We start from the raw sequence: 18,199 nt of genomic DNA, 5'->3' as shown, positions 1-18,199 counted from the left end.
ATGTCCTTTTTATATTTCATAAAATACCTTATATCTAATATTGGCTTGCCAGGGAAATAGAGGATGCAAAAAAATCTAAGTTCATACATGATAATAAGTGAGAAAATGCATTTTGTGTGTGTGTGTTTTCCACTTGTTTCTTACTTAGAGTCAGTTACTTAAGTAAAATTTGCCTTTGTTAATTAATCTGTTGCCTTCAATTCAATCCTGTGTAACAAGAAAAAATAAAGTGCTTGACTCAGCAAGTTTACTTTTTCATCCCAGCAACACACCCATGAGAGCAAAGTTTCCAGTTTCAGTACCTTTGTAGATGATATGGAGGGTTAAATCAACAAGCAGAAGCTTCAGCCCCTTGAATTCAGGCATTGAGGGCTGCAAATTCAGAGACTGCAAAGAAGCGCTCCTTCAAATATGCTAAAATAAAATAACCTCTCACCTCCTTATCTTCTAGCGTGTGGCTCAGTAATCAATACTACTTAACAATAACAACAACAACAACACACACGCACATATACAAAATAAATATCTTTCTTTTAGACTCAACATTCAGCCTCCAACTGATACAGAGAGAAGCAACGGGGCACTTTCTATTATCGTTATCTTTTGACAAGAAGGAGGAGAAGGAAGAAAAATTAGTGAAGTTAGTGAAAATGTCACCTTCTGTTTCTTTTAGGCCCAGCATGACTTTAATTAAAGACAGTATTAGATAGACAGGGTGGACTTTGCAGATATGGTAAAATTGATTGATTAATGCAAAGTCTAATCTTCCCTAAGCCTACAAAGAGAGCCTGGCATGTTGGTAGACACAAGGAGGTAAGTTTACAGAGCACTAAGGATGAGTTAAGAGTTAAGCGAAGTCTTTTTTTTTTCTTTAAGTTGATTTAGGCAACTCATTTCAATGATAATGAACTCACTTCCGTTATTTCCATGGATTTTAGGAAAATACCCACATCTTCCAGGAAGGTTTCAGTAACAAAAATGTACAAACCTTATGCCACAGTTTTATGATACTGCATAAACAAGCCGATTTAATTGAGTCATAGATTTGGAAGAATGCTACCATGTTTTAAACAAAGTGATTAGAACGAGTGCAGCCACAATCAATAAACTACACCTTCATAATTAGGTGGAGAGTTTGCCTTGACTGTCTGTGCCTTTTACTAACGCTAATTAATTCATAAAACTAAAGTGACCCAGCACACACTGTGGTTTTCTTTAACAATATTTATGAAGCAGGAATGTACCCCCCCCAAAGGTCTTTTAATACACATGAACAACAAATTTCTTTTTACTTCTCCGTGTCAGCCTCTTATTTGTTTAACCCCTTAAGTGAGGTTACATGGTTTGTGGTCCAGCACTGTAGTAACTAATACTGCCCTAAATTACACAATGAGATCACTTCCAAGTCTCTCTAATGGACACAGCTCTAACCTAAACAGTTCATGCATGGATCAAGTTAACAAGTTGTGTGGCTAAAGAGCACACGTGTTCACTGTCTGACCATTTCCAAAGTCACTTTTGAGGATAAACACAACAAAGTTGTCCCTAGAGTCAAGGATAAATAAAGCAAAAAGAGCCTGCCCCCCTTTTGTCTGCCCAGATCCAAAACCGCCTCTAACCACAACAGTCTCATCCTTTGACATTTGTGGTAGGAAATACAGAGAACCAGCAAATGAGAGTGAATAGCAGGTATCTGGCCAAAAGCTGGCAGTCTTGTGACAGACTTCGAATTTCTTTTTAAAAACTTCTAAGACATTCCTAAATAGTTTTGTCTGAGACAAAATTTGCTGTCCTAACTGAAAACAGCAGAAACACAGAAATAATGATGGTTGTGACATTTTTAGAGGGACACTACCTGTGTGTGCTTACCACCTCGTTTCTAAGTGACTCATTTTCTTTCTAAGCAAGCAAGGGTTCTTCCCCAAGCAACACCGAAGAAAACTCTGCAGATGCTGTTTAAGGGGATAAAAGCCCATAAGAACACTGCAACGTGAATGACCTTTGACTCCACATTATTTGATTTAGGAGCTATACTTGTGGTCTGTGTTGTTTCCGTGTCTAGTTGTCAGCAGCGGAGCAGTAGGTGATGGTCGAAATGATCTAGCACAAAGCTTTGGCACATAGCAACAGCAGCACTAGACTGCTGTCACTCACAGACTCAACTTCTGCTACTACGGATCAGCCTCATCTCAAAAACTCTGTATAGGAAAATGAATGCCCAATTTCAAAAACACCAAAAAGCATTTTGTCCTTGAGAAAACTAAAAAATATAAGGATGATAACACTTATATGGATAGTTGCAATATATACTATCAAACAATCTGGAATGCCTTTAAGTATTCAAAGAAAAATTATTCCAAGTTAGGTGCTATTTTACCCAGACAGTCATTTAATTTTTCTCAGTCCTATTTCAGCAGAAATTGTTGCCTTCCAAAGGCATTGGATGTGCACTGCTTCCTTTACTGTTTTATAAGGTGGGAGGAAGTGGAGCATTTTTATAATATCACTCTCCTTCTGCCTCCACAAGACCCTTCCCCACTCCCTCCTGCTCTCATCTGAAGTACAGTCCCTGGAGTCTGTAATTGCCAGGAGATGAAGCGATGATGGGGAGAGATCACAGTCAATAGCTTTGATTAACAATAAGGTAGAAAATTAGCAATGCTAGCATTCAGCCACCCTGCCCTCTCCCTCCTCCATATGCTCCCTCAGTCATGCTGGCGGCCTCGCGGAGGGCAGTCGGAGCCCCTCACTAGCTTTGAAGTGCACCAAAGGTGCAGGCAGAGCCGAGAATTAGGGAAATTAAGGGGAAGAAGGGGAAAGTCTAAGCATGGTGCCGAGACCTGCCCAGAGCTCAGTGTGCGGTAGGAAGGGCAAGGAAGACGTGTGCTGTGTGTTGTCCTTGTGTGTTTTCCTGTCACATGTGGATTTACTTGTGTCTGGACATGCTGCGATCGAAATGGTATCTACTGTTACTTCTGTGACTCCAGCAGTAGCTGTGGTGTTGTTTCCGACAGACCCCGAGGACCTAGAGAGGGGCGACGGCAACGGAACACCAGCCCCCACCTCTGACAATGATGACAATTCGCTGGGCTATACAGGTAGAGTCTCTCTTTCCCATATGCTAACTTCCTCCTGAAATGCTTCCACCTCCATCGGTCATCAGCCACCTGTGCAAAATTTCTAACCATCCCTGCTTCCTGCTCACAGTCCCAAGCCCTTTCTCATCCTCCTTCCCCAGACTTCATTCTGTCCTTGCGAAGTCCGACTGCAAATGTGAATACAATGGAGAGCAGAGCTGTGCACGAAACCTGAACTTAGAGTGCTTGTCTGTTTTTAATAGCAAGTTTGCCGTTCAGGAAACGTGGATGCCGTCACCTACTTCAAAGGGTGCATCTTTTAGAGATTTAATATTTTCTCGAATTAGTTTCAGCAAAAGAAAAGAACCCACAAGTGGTTACGTTTCAAAATTAGCTGGACTTTTAAGCAGACTCTTAAATGTGGCCCAATTCATAATGACAAACTCACATCTCTGGGTTTTGTTTGCATGAGGCATGCTTATCTTGACAAGCAATCACTCTGAAGCAGATACACGTATACATCAGCATAAAAGTACAGATTAAGTTAATGTGTTGGGAGTAATTTACATAGAAAATCTAAGAATGATCAGTGCTAAAATACAAGAATCTTCCCGGCATAATTTCTAAGCAGAGTTAGAAGCCTAATTGTGTAAATGACACAATTACAATCCCTTACTCTGAGATAATTTGACTGAAGCTTTAGACAAGGATAAAGAATAAAAGACACCACTTAAGGCTTATTGAATAAGATAGTAATATAATAGAGGTCTGGCACGGTAGAGGCTTTATTATGCCCCTTCCGCGGTGCATGTAGACAGTGTTCTTTGCAGGCACTGCCGGACTGTGTGCTGGGGTAGGTTGTAGAGAGGAGGAGTATAGTGGAGGTAAGAGATAAGAGAGAGTTCTGTCTTCACAATTTTGCCCATGATTGTGCTAAGCAGACTGAGCTAAGAGACATTCACTTTGTTATGAAACAATAAGCTGGCAATTTATTTTAGAAGTGTCTTCTGTGTCTTCATAGACATATTATTTATCACCTTTTATCCCAATTTTTGGTTTTAAACATTTGGAATAAACACCAAAATTAACACCTTTATTGACAGTTTAACATGCTTGTATGTTTCTATTCCCAAGGTTTCCTCATTCCCCTTTTCTTCCTAAGCAGAAGGAGCAGACGGCTAACTGACCAAAGTTTATGGTGATGGCAAGTTTGTGCTTCTTTTCCAGAAATGTAGCAATAGAAAGAGCTATAGATTACAACCTTAATAGAACACTCAGATCAGGGTAGTTTGTGTTTGTGGAAAAGAGGAATCAAAGGTAGCATTCCTTTTGGGGTTCTCTCATCACCATAATTCTTCTTCCTTATTCTTACTCTCTCTGGATAAACTGCTTTGTTTAGATGCACTAATGGGATTTGCTCTTTGTCTTTTATAGATTTCCTCAATGTTATATATAAACCATGTTACAGCATTGAATTAAAAGTACTTAAATAACAATGCACTTAATGACAAATGTTGCATTTAAACATCTTTATTTCCATGGATTTTCCCCCTTGTGGGACTATCACAGATAAATTAATGTGGAGTAATAAACTTATAGAGTTATGATTATTTTCTACAAGGGAACTAATAAAGAAATAAAATTATTGTAAAGTGAGAAAAAGTTAATCAACTGAATGATCTTTTTCTTAAGACTATTAACTGGATCCTTCACCTATGAAGAAAACCTATTCATATATGATGTTATTAGAAATTCTTGATAATTCAGATAATCCTTTATGCTCTATGAATTAAACAAGCACCTTGTGCTCTTTTATTTGAATGTTGATTCATTGTTTTGTTTACTCATTAAAACCGATACTGAAATTGATAAGGAAAACAAAGTAAAAAGAATGTTTTAGACATTTGATGCTCATAGTAAGAAAGATCTCAATAGACTTTATTCAAGGCATTGCTTGAAATTAGCTACAGACTTCCTTTATTTTTGTGTGTAGATATGCATGCTTTTGTACGTGTGAGAGAGAGATTCCTTTGACCTCAGATTAGAGTTGCTAAATCTTCATATATTACAAAAAAGTGTGATGTCCTATTTGGTCAGGAAGAAACTGGTGTATTTAATGTAAATTACCTGTAGTTTTGAACATCCAGAGTTCAGTAATCCTGGATGCAATCAGTAGGAACGAGTCAATGAACAAAACATACCAATTAAGAAAAGCAGAAAATGAGTCACTAGTTGGAATTAGTTTTAAAGCAAACTTCCTTTAAAGTTAACCAGAAAAACAACCAGGAATTGTGTGTCAGCATTACAGTTTGCACACAACTTCCAAATGGCAGTGACAACATCAGGTGTTTAACGTGTGTTGGCTCATTTAATTCAGGAGGCAAGTGAGGATCCCCCAATATACTATAGGTGTATATTAGGTGCAATATATACAAATTTGAATGATACTTTTAGGGGACACAAAACAATCCCTTAAGATAGTCATGTTTATCAAATTCAAATCCACACCCACTCCCTTTTACCTAGTTAGCTTTGGGTTTTTTTTAAGGAGTATAATATTCACTGCTCCCAGTTTGTCACTCTGACACTTGCACTGACACTCAAATCACTGGGGACCATCGCTGTCAGAATGACCTGTCTTAGACTCTGTGGATCTCATGTCACACACAAGAATTTATGTTTTCATTAACAACCTAGTTAACAAATGTTAATCTCCTTGACTAGTTGCCTTTTATATCACATACTATGCTTATCTGAATCGTTGAAGGGTTTACTCGAGAGAATTGGTAAGGGTAGAAATGTGGAGTTTAGGGGTAGGAATATATTGATTGGGCTTCCCCTTATCTGTAGCTAGTGATATAAGGTCATGTAATGTTTTCAAATATTTCAGCTTTACTCCTAGCAATCAATAAATGCAAACCAATTTCTAAGGTGGCATCGTGGTAGGTTATTAAAGTGGACTTGTGCATTATTTATAGTGAAATAGCCCATTTCCTGTTTAACTAAGCATGGCATAAATATTAGGGGTTATTTAACAGTTCACAGCATATAGCCTTTGTCACAATAATAAGGTAGCTAGGGTTTCAAATTAGCACTTTATGGGATCAGACATGAACCTAAAAAAATTCAATATGTAATCATCAATGGCTTTTTTGGATTTTCTCAGAAGAGGACATTGTTATCAGATTACACAAAATCTGAACATTGTTAAAAATAAAAAAATGTAATATATGTTAGAAAATTTAATTTCTGAAATACACATATACATCATATGAATTTTACATCATCCTTTGTGAAAATTTCAATCAGAAATAAATCAAAGTTTATCCAAAAGTAAAAATTAAAAATTAAGTGTGAGTTAGTAATAACATTACTAATGCAGATAAAAAACAGTAATTAGAAAAAATTCAAATTTTAACACATTTTACATAAGAAAAGTCTATAAATTTGATGTATGTAGTGTAAAAAGTACAATCTTTGTCTCCATCTCAGCATAATATCCCCATCATTGCAGATAAGGGGATTCTTCTGCTTGTATAATAGCATATTGGGAAAAAATAAATGTAAAGTTGTACATCAAAAAAAATCAGAAATATGTCAATGTCATACTAAAATCTAACCAAGAATTGCCAGGGATGCCCATGTAATTTCAAATGACACCCAAATATTCTACCCCATCATACCCAAACCACATCCATGTAAACTTTGTTTATAGTTTCTTAAAGAGGAAAACAAAATATATGTTATCTTATCCAGAAAACAATATCTATATCAAATTATATGTTTGCCTAAAATAACACAAACCCAATCCGTATTCAGGAAACTCAACTATTAACTATTACATGATGGTGGTGTTGATTCTTAGGTCTCCCTACACTTGTGTGTGTGTGTGTGTGTGTGTGTGTGTGTGTGTGTGTGTGTATGTATCTGGGTGTGTATATCTGGGTGTGTCTGTGTATATGAATCTGTGTGTCTATGTCTGTGTGTATGCCTGTGTACATTTATGTATGTGTGCTTGAGTGTGTTGCATGTGTATGTGTCTGTAGGGGAGGCGAGGTGTGTGTGTGTGTGTGTGTGTGTGTGTGTGTGTGTGTGTTCATAGGGATTGTAAGTACACATGGCCCACAGTGGGCATATAAATGGTAGAGAACAAAATCTGATGTATGTGTTTGCCTTGCTCAAGACAGAGTTTTTGTTTGATATTCTGTATGCCAAAATAGCTGATTTATGAACTTCCAGGACTTGCTTTGTCTACATTTCCTCGCTCGCAATGGATATGCCAGGTTGCAGACACATGCTACCATCATACATTCTTAATTTACTGATTTCATAGATAAAATCAAATAAAATGTGAATTTTTATTTATGCACTGATATAAATTACAATTGTTTTCTGTCATCAGAGGAGTTTTAGTAGCTCTTTAGAGGTAGTAACTTCCCACTCCTGTTAATCCCACCTCACAGGAAGATGGGATTGCTCATACAAATAATGTGGGAGGTCCACTTCCATCCTTTAGGCATGAACCAATCCAAAGTAAATACATATAAACTTCCCTGGAGTATTTTAGCTCCATTTTAGGATTTAGTTAAAAATGAAACAGCTCAGCCATGCGACAGTGGACATGCAGTACCCACATTGGATAGCTCTCAGCCTCCTCTAGCTTCACTTCCAGAGGAACCCACACCCTATTCTGATCTCCACTGACTTCTGCATGCATGTGCTTCACATGGAGACAAGCATCCATACAGACAGATGCACCAAATGAAATAAATATTGAAAAAGAAAAGGTAGTAAAGGCTTGATTTGGGAAAGTTTATGCATTGTCTCAAAAAAAAGTAGCTTTATTTGAACTTCTGAAAGTTACTGTCTATTTTAAAAATTGTACTCAAGTGCTACAACATTTCCATATAAGTTGATAAGTAACATCTTTAAAAGGGTAAAACATGTATGTAATCTTTAAGTAAGCATATCCAAACATGCAATGCAGTGCATAAGTAATTGAGATTAAAAATATGAATTGCCAATATTGGTGGGTGAAATTTCATAAGGCCCCTCTCTGAGATGATGAGATATAGTTGATTAATGACTGCTGAGAGAAAGACAGAAAGACATAGTTGGCTCAGGAATAAAGACCTCTGATTAGTGATCCCATCCCAAGCAGTTAGCAGAACACATGTACATAATAGTCACATTGAATGAACTCAGCATCTTGTGTTTATAAAGTTTGTGAGTGAGGGAATGAGTGTGTGTGTGTGTGTGTGTGTGTGTGTGTGTGTGTGTGTAACAACAATAATTAAAAAGATGAATTAGGGCAGGGGGAATATGAGAGGAGTTGGAGGAAGGAGAGGGCGGGAGTACTATGTAAATACATCATTCATATGTGAAATGACGTATAAAAAAGATTTATAGCAGGCCAAGATGGTTCATGTTTTTATTCCCAGTACTTGGGAGGCAGAGGCAGGTGGATCTCTGAGTTTGAGATCAGCCTGATCTACAGAGTGAGTTTCAGAACAGCAGGGTTGCACAGAAAACCCTGTCTTAAAAAACTAAAAAACAAACAAAATTTCGAAGGAAATTTTGAAAAATAAATAACTTTTTAATTGTAACACCTACAGCAAAATGGTCCATCTGAAAATTTGGTGGGAATGTCATTTATTTATTCATTCATTAATATTGTAGCAGAACTGCCTTGTGCCTGTAGAATGTAGCCTTGGTAATGAGTACTCACTTGCCTAAGAAGACAAGCCAGGCTCAGAGCTTTGGAACAGAGCCCTGGGCAGTGTAATCTCAGCCCTAGATAGAGTGTTCTTCACATTCCTCTCCTTATTTTACGTTAATTTTCTGATTTATGGGAAGAAATATCCACAAATTATCTTTCACAGTTAGTGAAAACAGCCCATTTTCCGCTATATCTAAAAATAATGAGTACATGCAAGAAGCCTGTAGGTATCCAGTACACAAGTGAGGCATTTAACTTTACATCGCTGCAAAGAAATCCTGTTAAGTATATCATTTTCATTAATTCCTTCCGAATTTCATACAATGTACTTTGATCATATTTAGCATCAGATTGGTACCCCAACTTCCTGTCTTCCACATACATCTACAAAGAAACTATTGGGTCTTGTTCAGGTTGGTAATCCTGCTGTTGGTATTGAATTGGAGTCTGCTGTACCACAGTAGGAAAATCAAAATTTCCTACAGAAGCGCCACAGCAATCCACATCTCTCATAAACTCCTAATGTCAGAGGGATTGTACTATGCAGCCACTCTGTTTTCTCAGACTGTGCTCTTTAGTCTCTCAACATTGACTTTCATAATTGCAGCTGTAAGAGTCATTAATCTTCTTTCAAGTCACATAGACCCTCCTGACTTCTGCACACTAGAGAATAAAAATCTAGTATGACTCTCAGAGAAGGGAGTCCTAGAAATATTGTAGTCTGGCCAGTAATCATGACTAGACTAAGGATGTGTGTAAAGACATCCTTCATCTGTTCTAACATGTACCAAGGACTTTGGGGAAGAACAGAACTTTAATCTCAGTCTTAAGTCAACAAAATGCCCTGCAACTGTGTCCTTTGGAAGCTCAACTGGCCAGCCCATTCTCACTGAGCCTGGCCTTACTGAAAGAAATTATTCCCTCAGATAAAGTGCTGTGTGTGGTTACCTGATACAGAACAAGGTGCTTGATATGAACAATGGTCTGAATCAAGAACATTCACAGAACATCTCTTCTAGTAAAGAAAAAAAATCACTTCTGCATTCCTATGAAGAAGAATTTCATAGACTTATGTATCCAATTTGGATGGACACCATTGGCTGATGTACTGTAATAATTGCTCAACATTATTCTCATGATAGGTAGACTAAGCAATCAGCATTATTGGTGGCCATTTGATTTTGAAAGGTCATACCATATTTTTATTCTAATACATGGATTTTATTTCTGATGCTTTTGGCAGATTTCTTATATGGGAATCATACAAGATGGGATGAAGTAAAATAATTAAATGTCATTTAAATAATATTGCTACCTATTTTCCATGAAGCCTCCTATGTAATATTAAATGATTTAGGATAATTCACATAAAAATTTATACCCTCTTAGTTTGAAATCATTTTTGAGGATCCATTTTAAATGTCCATCTCAGAATTTCTTTTGGTGTTTTTCAACTTCCTTTTTTTTAATATGACAAACATCTTCCCAGCTCTTTGCCCATTATCACTAAATCAATCTAGAGTATTAGAATATTTCCAAGTAAAATATGTGAACAGTTAGTTAGTTTTGCTTTTTTATCTAAAAGAGTTTTTTACCCTCACATAATATATCCTGATTATTGTTCCTCTCCTTCTATTCCTTCAAGTATCTCCCCTCTCCCTTCTTATCTAGACCCACCCCATTTCTGTCTCTCATTAGAAAAAAATTCAGACTTCTAAGGGATAATAATAAAATAAAATAAAGCCAAAAATAAGACATTTGAATAGGACAAAACAGGCAAACAGAAGGAAAAATCACAAGAAACAGATCTAGATCTAAAAACTAATTCATCTGCACACTCAGAATTCCATAAAAACACTAAGCTGGAAGCCATGATACACAAAGAACCTGTAGAAGATATACATATATATATATATATATATATATATATATATATATATATATATATATATATATACACATATAAGAATTAAAAATAAGATTAAATTTAAAAGCCATGACACAATATTATGAGACAAGGAACCTCCGATGATACCATTGAGTTCATTTTCTGTTGACAATTGACTTACTGCTGGGCATGCAGCCTTCCCTTAAGAGAAGTTTGTTTCCCCAATGAGTCTCCATTGGAAAAAAGTTGATATTTATTTTCAAGTTGTTGCCATTTGGAGACAGCTTCTTATTAGTGATGGGGGCATGTGTCCATTTCTCCTTTGAGCTCTAGGACCCCATCTGGTGAAGACCCAGGCAGGCCTTGTGTTTGTGGCCTCAGTATTTGTTAATTCATGTGTACATTGATCCTGTTGAGTTGGAGATCCCTAGTGTGCTTCATCCCCTCTTGCTCTTTCTTTCTTCTCCTCCCTAATTCCTGTGGGGAGTGATTTTTATGGAGCCATTCTATTTACGACTGAGTATCTCAAAGCCTCTCTCTCTATGCATAATGTCTGACTGTGGGTCTCTCCGTGTGTTCCCATCTGCTACCAGAAGAGGCTTCTCTAATGAGAGTTGAACAAGACACTTATATATCAACAGAGCAGATGTCATTAGGAGTCATTCTATTACTGTGTTTATGTTAGTTTGCTTGTTTGTTGTTAATGCAGTAGTAGTTGGTTCTCCCCTATGTCCCTGGGATATCTGTCTAGTCTCCTGTTCTTGGTTATATGAACAGCGTCAGGTGTGACCAGTTAGTTATAATAGCCAATTTATCTATTGTCCTTAATGCAACATTTATATATCTCCAGAACTTGCTAAAGGTTGGCTATAATTTACCTACCCTAGTTATACTTTGCATTGTCAAGTTTCCTTGCAGACCAGCCTCTATAAAGAGCCTGACGTCACCCGGACAAGACTCACATGGTTTCTAGACTTCCCTTCATGAGTGTTGGTACCAGCCACTCTCATTCCCAAGTTACAAGACAGAAGCAATATTTTAAAAGGCCACTATGTTGCAAAGAGATTATCTTGCTCTTCTATAAAGGCTTAGGGATCTATGTAGTGACTCAAACACAATTTGACAGGAAGGCTGTATCCCACACTAACACAATTAGATTTACTAAAGCATGTAGCCCAAGAGCAGATCGGCCTTGTTAAATGAACTGGGTCTGCAAGACAGCCTACTTTGATCTGGGTCACATGCAAAAGTGAAAGCCAATTTGTTCAGTTTCGTAAAATGAAAGAAAACTCATCCTCTTATAGTGTATTCTCCCTCCTAAACCCAGCAGTAACTGACAGACGTATTTGCTGGGAAATGAAGGTCAAGAAGCAACACTTGTCTCAAACCTTGTGGAAAATTTTAGTACTCTAAAATTTTGTGAGGTTTGCCTGATATTCATGTACCTTCTTAATATAAGCAAAGCAAATATTGGCCTCTGACAACCAATATAGGTGAGTGTGAATACATCAAAATAGTGAGCTAGGATGAAGAGGCATGCAATACCAGGATGATCAGGACTCCGGATTTTGAGTGCACAGAATTTAATGGAGTTCAAGTCTTTTGCAATGAAATCTCTGCCAAACTTTATGAGCAACAATCATTGTCATTCTCTGAGATCTGCCTGTCCTCTCAAGAAGAACAAAGTTCAGTGGAGCTAAAATAGAATTCATATGCACTGTACATTTCATTATTTGATATTGGGACTGTTGGCGCATATTTTCACAGATATGTGATATTCTATTTACTTTCAGTTTACATTTTATAAAAAGCAACAATTCTAAGGACTACCTTCTTTTTGTAGCTGTGCTGATCGCTGATTCAGCAATGTGTTTAAGAGTTAGGAAAATGTTTATAATAAAGCTTTTCAGAGACACTAGCAGGTGAGCTTAAGATCAAACGTATCTTACAAGTGGAAGCCAGTAGTGTTCTAGATATGCGTGTATTAACAATCCTGATGGTATTTCTTTCTGTTATATAAGATATCCTATTAATTGGATTCCAACAGAAAAGTTCAGAAAGAAAATGATGGTGTTTAATATGATGACACCGTATAGTTTTATTCAAACCACCAACCCTGTCCTTTATTACAAGGCTCCTTAACTCCTGGTAGTGGGTGAGAACTCATAGTCCAGAAATTTGGAGAAAGACTATTACTTTTCAGTGTGTAATTCACATCAGATATTTATGCACTAGGGTTCAAAAAAATTTAGTTGAAATCTAATTAGATCAGTATAAACCGCAACTATTTTAGTTGTAGGGAAACATGAGCATTCAACCACAGCAAAATGTTCTTGGTATTCTACTGACTGATAAAAAGACAATTCCCAAACTGAGTTTAAGCTGTCTGCTACCATTTGGCCTTGACTACGCGCACTGGAACAATAGCTAGCTTACTTTTCATGAATACAGCAGCATTCTGTCAGGAAGTCTGTGTTCCCACCTGTCTATTGAAGGCAATACTTTCTGAGGCCTCCCTCTGTAGCGAGTTAGAGCATGGGCAACTGTGTCACAAATGATAAATCCATCCAACATTTCTATCCTTCTGCATCAGTGCTGACCAGTAGGAGTGTAAGGCCATATGTAAGCCACATGTATAATTTTACATTTTCTAGCATCCATATTTTAAAACAAAGTAAAAAGAAACAAGTAAAACGGCTTTCAAAACTTACATTTTGTTTAACTTAATATAGCCAAGATGTCATTCCTTCAGCATGGAATCAATAAAAAAAGGTAGGACCGAGACGCTTTACTCTTCCTTTTTGCACAATTTTACACTTAAAAACATTTTATTTTGGACTTGCCACATGTCAAGTGACTGATACCACATGAATTCCTCCCTTTTTCAATGCCAAAGAATTTCTGGCATCTAAATTCTATTTACTAAAAACATCATTTGGGTCTTAGTTTCAGTTGATAGCAAGTACACAGCCAGAACCATTTCCAGCTGCTCAAAGTAACCCTTGGGTCCCACTCTGTTCTGCATGCAACAACCTTAGCGAATGCTGGTCTAACACGTAAACGTGTCTTCTAAAGAAGACTACCCCGTTGATAACTCTCCAGGTTTCTGTTAATACAACTTATCAACTTTAGTAAGCCTTTTCTTCCAATGTTTGGTGTCTCTTACTGGAAACTGAATCTGATCTTTGCCCGAGGGATGGCAAAGACTTGAAGCTTGTGTAAAGTAGATGAGTCTTCCTGAATACATTCACTAAACTCAGACCTCCCAGCAACTGAGGGCCAGCTTTCCACAGTGGAATAAATAGCCCTTCCTTCCACCTAGGGAATGGAGGAGTTCTCGAGTTTGTGGAGGACGGGTGTTCAAATCCATCTGAATCCATTCATGCAACTCTATTTCAGGTTCCAATGTTCCACACTTTCCTCAGTCAATTCTCAAAACACCACCAACCACTGCCCCCCCAATCTTTTTTTGGTTTTTCTAGATAGGGTTTTTCCGTGTGTAGTTCTAACTGTCGTAGAACTCCCTTTGTAGACCAGACTGGCTTCAAACTCACAGAGATCCACCTGCCTTTTCCTACCAAGTGCTGGGATTAAAAGCATGGGCCACCACCACCCAGCCCAGTTCTCTAACCCTTTGATGAAAACCTAAAAGCTAACTTCATTTTGTCTTATATTCTGAGTCAGATTTTCAACTACCACAATCATACAAGTGCAAGACTAAGAAAAAATGGTTTCTTTGTGTCTCTAATTCAAGAAATTTAGGTGAATCATTTCTGTAAATATAGATCTTCAGAAACAGGAAACCCAACATCCCAACATATAGACCTTTTATACCTTTCATTATAAGAGCCAGAGAAAGTTTGCTAAAGCTTCTCTCATTTGGCACTTCAGCGCAGGTGACACGTACTGGCACTGTGTCCCTGCCAGCGCCTCTTGTTATTAATTGGGTTCAAATTTCACTCATTTCAAATTTGCAGGTGAGATCACAAATCTCAGATTCCCTGCTTAGTTAAGGGGCAATGGCTAGCCATTAGTCTAAGCTCCTTAGTGGATCTCCTTCCTGAAAATCTGTGTGTGTCTGTCATGAAGAAGTGCGTTGAAGAAGTCAGGAATTGCTCCAGTTATTTTTTTATTATTAAAAAGTTATATACAAACTAATTGTGTATTACACATTCTGCAAATCTAGAAAACAGGATTCTGAATGTTTTCAGCATAGAGGTATGATAACTGTTTGAGAATTATGTAACTGATGTGATTTGAACATTATACAGTATCCACAGGTATCAAAATGATATAGCATTTCATTAATAGGTATATCATCATTGTTTATCAGGTGAAAAGTCTATTTAAAATTGTTAATAAAGCCGGCACTGAATTATCAAAATAGCAAGCTAAGCATGTCACGTGCCTTTAATCCCAAAGGCCCAGTTTTGAAGACCATTATAACGTAGAGACCCGCGTAGAAAATGACTGTAAGTTCTAGGCCAACCTGGACTACACAGCAAAACACTGTTTCAAAAAATAATAATTTCAAGAGAAAACACAGATACTAAATCTCTTTCAATCTGTGGTTTCTCCGTGAATCAATGAACCAGTAACTAATTTTTGTAATAGTTCTGAAAGTTCAAAATGTTCCCAGTTCATATTCACTGCGGTAATTTCTATCTAGTTGGCATAAAACACTGACATCACTTCATATTATCATCAAAACAGCTTGGCAAATTGACTTGTATTATTTCCATTCTGTGCATGGTGAAACTGAAAAGGGAGAAATTCAGGCAATTTTCCTGACACGACACACTATCAAGTCCAGGAACAGTAGCCTATAGTCTCAGTTGCTTCTTACACCCATGGAGGGTTTATCTGTAGTAAGCATCATGTATTATTAATAACTGCAAAGTCAGCATGTTTAAGCTTGCAAATTACCGCAGTTCTCCAATTAACCTGTGGTTACTTACCCCGCCTTTAGTGTTCCATTTCAGGAACCAGCTAATGAATTTCAGTGTAAATGATTGTACAAGTGGGAAGCAAAGGTCATGAAAAAATGGAACACTTCATAACAACTGCTACATAAAGGGCTTTTTATTTCCCCCAAATCAATTTTAAAGACTGAACTCTCAGATAAATGGAGTGAATTTTAATTCAAGAGCTCTTTAGTTTGTTCTAATAAAAGTTTTTAAAATTTAAAACATACTTTTGATGATATATCAATCTCTTAGCTAAAACATTTTCAGTATATAGATGAAAGAAGACAACCATGCATAGACAGGAAAATATAGAATGTGCCCAGGAGTGATAATCTTCAACTCAGGGTGCCAAACACGTCTGGGGAAGTAGTGGTAGAAAGGACTGAGGAACAATAGCAGAACCTATATTTTCTGTCTACTAAAAAAGACAATATAACATAAATGTGGCAAAATAATTACATTTTATTTATGTAGTAAAAATTGAATGTCTGTTGCATGCGTTTGATTTTCTTTCATGTAAAATGTTTCACAAATTTAAAATTATAGCATTTTTAAGAAATTAACAAGAGTAAGAAAATCATGGAGCTAGCAGCTATCATTATGTAATGCAGAATGTTTAGTACACTGTGTATCCTTTCAGCACCCTAATTTGAAAACTGAGATACAACAGAATAGAACAAGTACTCAAAATTGGCACAGCTCTATTAAAATAGAATCAAAAGAAAAAAAGAAAGAATTTGCGTAAAACTCTAAATCTTGGTGAACAGGCTGTGATGTGTTTTGATTTCAGTGTGCTTTCAGACATTTCCTTATGGTATATATTGCAGATCTTTATAGAAATAATTTCTTGTAATCTATTTTCTTTCGAAGAAAAACATGTGCTCTGATATACCTGATTCAAGAATACAGAGAAGTGCATCAAATGCTACGCCATCCAAACTAAGCTAAAAAACGTATAGTGTCTTGTGATTTTTATGAGTATATAAACCAGGAATTTTTTAAACTACGTTTCAATGTTGAAGGAACTAATAGGAGTCCAAAAGATCCTTTCACAAAGAATTAGTAAAGCTCAATTTCCATTTTGAGAATAGGAGATAGTCAAAGACACGTTCATTAAAGAGCATACTCTGAGCACAGGCAGACTAATCACTCTAGTCTCTGAAGCAACCCAGACCTAGGGCACCGTACTGCCCCAGTCTCTAATGCACAGCGGCCTCCTTTCGCTTTTGTTCATGTGTCTGCTTCCAGCTTCTATGTCCATAAATGACAATAGCTGTGCAAATAGAAGTTCAGAATTACACCCAATAGCTAAATAATGCTTTTTTTTTTTAACTCTTAATGAAATAAAGAGAAACTTCTGGCAACAAATTCTGCTATTGCCCCTCTATCTTGTTGTTATACATTATTCTAAAACTTGATTTGCATAGAAATAATAGTCAAAATGTGTTCACCTGATAAAAGTAGTCAGATGGGCTTTAAGGTTTTGTCATCGATGTGCAAAAGCGACTAGACAAGTAAGCATATGAAAGGCTGAAATGCAACTCCATTACAGTAACAAGCAACAGGTATGTGAGTATTGTTACTCCCCCACTGACCCTGAGAGCTCACACGAGTTAGACATTTATTCAATTATGTCTTAGAGTGCTTTCATAAATGTACCAAAGAAGTTAAAAAAAATAATCATTTAAATCACAAATTATATTTGCTTTAATTAGTTTTACAGGCAATTGTGGGAATCAATTAAAACACAGACAAAATATCAGCATTGTATTAGTGATTAGTTAAACTGAATGTAAAATAAAAGTTGTATGTGGGGCTTGAGAGATGGCTCAGTGGTTAAGACAGCTGACTGCTCTTTCAGAGGACCTGGGTTCAATTCCCAGCCCCCACAGGGCAGCTCACAAAAGTCTGTAATCTTAGTTCCAGGAGACCCTATACCCATGGCAAAACACCAATAAATAGAACAAGTAAATTTTTAAAAAAATTGTATGGTATGTTCATGGTACTGTCAGGCATTCCGTCACACAGTAAGGAACTGTATGAGCACTTACAGGGAGAAGTTGCCTATCTTTTATACTGAGCACACGTAACCTGCTACAGCTGATAGAATTGGACAAATACAGGGGGAAACTCTTTTACTTAGCTCTAAAATTGCCTTGCTTCATTTCAGCCAAGCGATACCTAAGTAGATCTAATGTTTAAAAGCTCTTGGAGTGTAGAGATCCATTAATTAGTAGTTTACTAAGGCATGGATATCAAACAATTTTGACAATTACTCTGTTGACTCCTATGACACAATGAACATTTGTTCTTTCCTAGAATCACCCAGATATTCTTATTACTATGTGTAAGATACTAACATTTGTCTGACATAGGTTTCATGTTAAAATTCTCTTTGATAAAACTATACATATATTCTACCAGTTGCAATTTAAATGCAAACAGAAGATGCTTTGTGTTGGCTTTAGGTAATTGTTAGTTGTGACCTATCCAGAAAAGCTGGCTCAGCTGAGCAAAGGGAGATGCTAGATCTAACTGAGGAAGGCTA

At 36.9% G+C, this 18,199-nt stretch overlaps 1 protein-coding gene across 5 annotated transcripts in view; it reads left to right on the top strand.

The window, feature by feature from the left end:
• Robo1 (roundabout guidance receptor 1) overlaps positions 1 to 18,199 on the top strand; it is a 1,017,834-nt gene that overhangs the window by 539,798 nt on the left and 459,837 nt on the right. For 4 of the 5 annotated variants that reach the window (XM_041678490.1, XM_041678491.1, XM_041678497.1 and 1 more), the window contains one exon: positions 3,015 to 3,098. The exons of the other annotated variant lie outside the window; for it this stretch is intronic. In XM_041678490.1, coding sequence (XP_041534424.1) covers positions 3,015 to 3,098 — 84 coding nt within the window. The remainder of the gene's footprint in view (positions 1 to 3,014; positions 3,099 to 18,199) is intronic. 5 annotated transcript variants of the gene reach the window in all.

Source organism: Microtus oregoni, unplaced genomic scaffold (assembly GCF_018167655.1).
Source record: "Microtus oregoni isolate MIOR12 unplaced genomic scaffold, Mior012 000030F_ref0000283, whole genome shotgun sequence".
In the NCBI taxonomy this organism is placed as follows: Eukaryota; Metazoa; Chordata; class Mammalia; order Rodentia; family Cricetidae; genus Microtus; species Microtus oregoni.
Note: the sequence above shows the minus strand (reverse complement) of the source record. Positions and strands in the feature narration are given on the sequence as shown.